Source organism: Aplidium turbinatum, chromosome 3 (genome assembly GCF_918807975.1).
Source record: "Aplidium turbinatum chromosome 3, kaAplTurb1.1, whole genome shotgun sequence".
Classification (NCBI taxonomy): Eukaryota; Metazoa; Chordata; class Ascidiacea; order Aplousobranchia; family Polyclinidae; genus Aplidium; species Aplidium turbinatum.
In genome coordinates this window covers 41689832-41691478 of record NC_137474.1, presented here as the reverse complement: position 1 = coordinate 41691478, position 1647 = coordinate 41689832, and the positions used below count along the sequence as shown (strand labels likewise).

Below are 1647 nucleotides of genomic sequence, written 5' to 3'. Positions count from 1 at the left end.
AATTGCAAAACCAGCAATTCCTTGTTCACATAACGGAGTATTGAAAACTCTGTCTGTTCCATATTTTTCAGCAAGTCCAACAGTGCATCGAAAAACCCCTCCAAAAGCAACATCTTCACCTAAAACGTTATAAAAATTTAAAATTAATTTCTTACCCAGGGTCCAGGGCAGTACCAGAAAAACTTAGGATATTTATAACAGTCAAATTGCCAAGACTGAAAATGCACATTTTAAATGAGCATGCAGTTCATGCAGTTTTTACAATATTTCTTATGGCAGCACTTTAAGAAGTTGGTTTGACAATATTTATGCATGTGATGAAATATATTTAAATTAGATTAACTTTAATCATAACATTGGTATGATCACTTACCAAACACTAACGTGGTGGGGTCGTTTTTTAAACTTAGATCCATGGCATCAGTCAACGATTGAAACAAATTCATCTTCTTGGTAGGTCCTAAAACAAACATATAAATATATGCTAAAATTGATTAAATGCTTTACCAGTATATATACTATTACAGTACAATTATCATGCTACGTAAAGTATCAGCTTTAACCATGCTATTGCTACCAGGTTTACCACAATAAAACCAATACCACAATAATACCCTTGTTGTATGCTTTATCAAGACTTATACTTCACCCTTTCAATTTAAAAAATTAAAATTCAACATTTTTGCCAATATACAATATTTATTAACTAGCTATCAACTCTTTTCATCAAGTCATTTACAAGCTAACTTTACAGAAATAGACAATGAACAATCAAAACTAAAACCAGAGATAAAATCTAAAATACTGATAAAGACATAGTCACTGACAAAAAAGCTATATATAGGCCTACCCAAATACACTGATTTACCAAATTCCTTCGGTGCTTCATCAGCTTGAAACTTAAAATGCGCAAAACGTTTTGTGATTCCAGCAGTGGAGCATTTGTTCAATGCCACACATACTTCTTTTCTAAAAATTCCAATAGAAGCTCCAACAATTTGATTAACGGCCATTTTCACCCAGCAATGGATACCGTACTTAATCTACACTATAACAAAATGATAAATTCTACTAAAATAAAATACCAGTATTGTTTATCAATGTCACAAAATGCTACAAACGTAATTAACCTTTGTGACACAAAGCAAAACAATTAGGACATAATTTTAAAAATCGCAGAAAAAATGTGGTGGATTTTATTTGTGTATGGCACAGGATAACCTTCATATCTTATATTCAACATAAACTATACTTAGACTTGCAGAACTAAGAGCAAAAGAAAATAAAACAAAATGTGCTGTTCAAGTGCAAGAAGATTCTGGTAAAATACAATCAACTTCGTACTACCAAAAACATGATTAGACTATGTTGCTTCTTGTAAATTTCTCGTAATAACACATTGGTCATTAAAATAAAATGTAAGAACATAAATAAATTACTGCTTTTTGTGAGATTGATTGAATGTTTTAATTGGACCATTATTTATGATCGGACTGGGAAAGCTTTGAGAGCTTAATCCTGGCAGTCACGCATACTAGTAGAAGCTTTAAAACAATGATGCAGGCGGCAGGCCGATGATCACTCAAACTAGGTGCCGCTGAATGGAGAGCAGTCTTTAGGCTTAGAATGCGATGTTTAAGCGCACAA

At 32.5% G+C, this 1647-nt stretch overlaps 1 protein-coding gene across 1 annotated transcript in view; it reads right to left on the bottom strand.

Annotated features, from left to right (window-relative positions):
- Positions 1-1059, bottom strand: part of LOC145765954 (2-oxoisovalerate dehydrogenase subunit beta, mitochondrial-like) — a 9284-nt gene extending 8225 nt beyond the window's left edge. Inside the window, exons 1-3 of the mRNA XM_082577613.1 lie at positions 869-1059; positions 374-460; positions 1-119 (exon numbers count right to left, since the gene is read on the bottom strand). The exon at positions 1-119 is cut by the window's left edge and continues 75 nt beyond it. Of these exons, the coding sequence (XP_082433739.1) occupies positions 1-119; positions 374-460; positions 869-1013 (351 nt within the window). The 5' untranslated portion in view covers positions 1014-1059. The remainder of the gene's footprint in view (positions 120-373; positions 461-868) is intronic.
- Between the last annotated feature and the right edge of the window lie 588 nt (positions 1060-1647).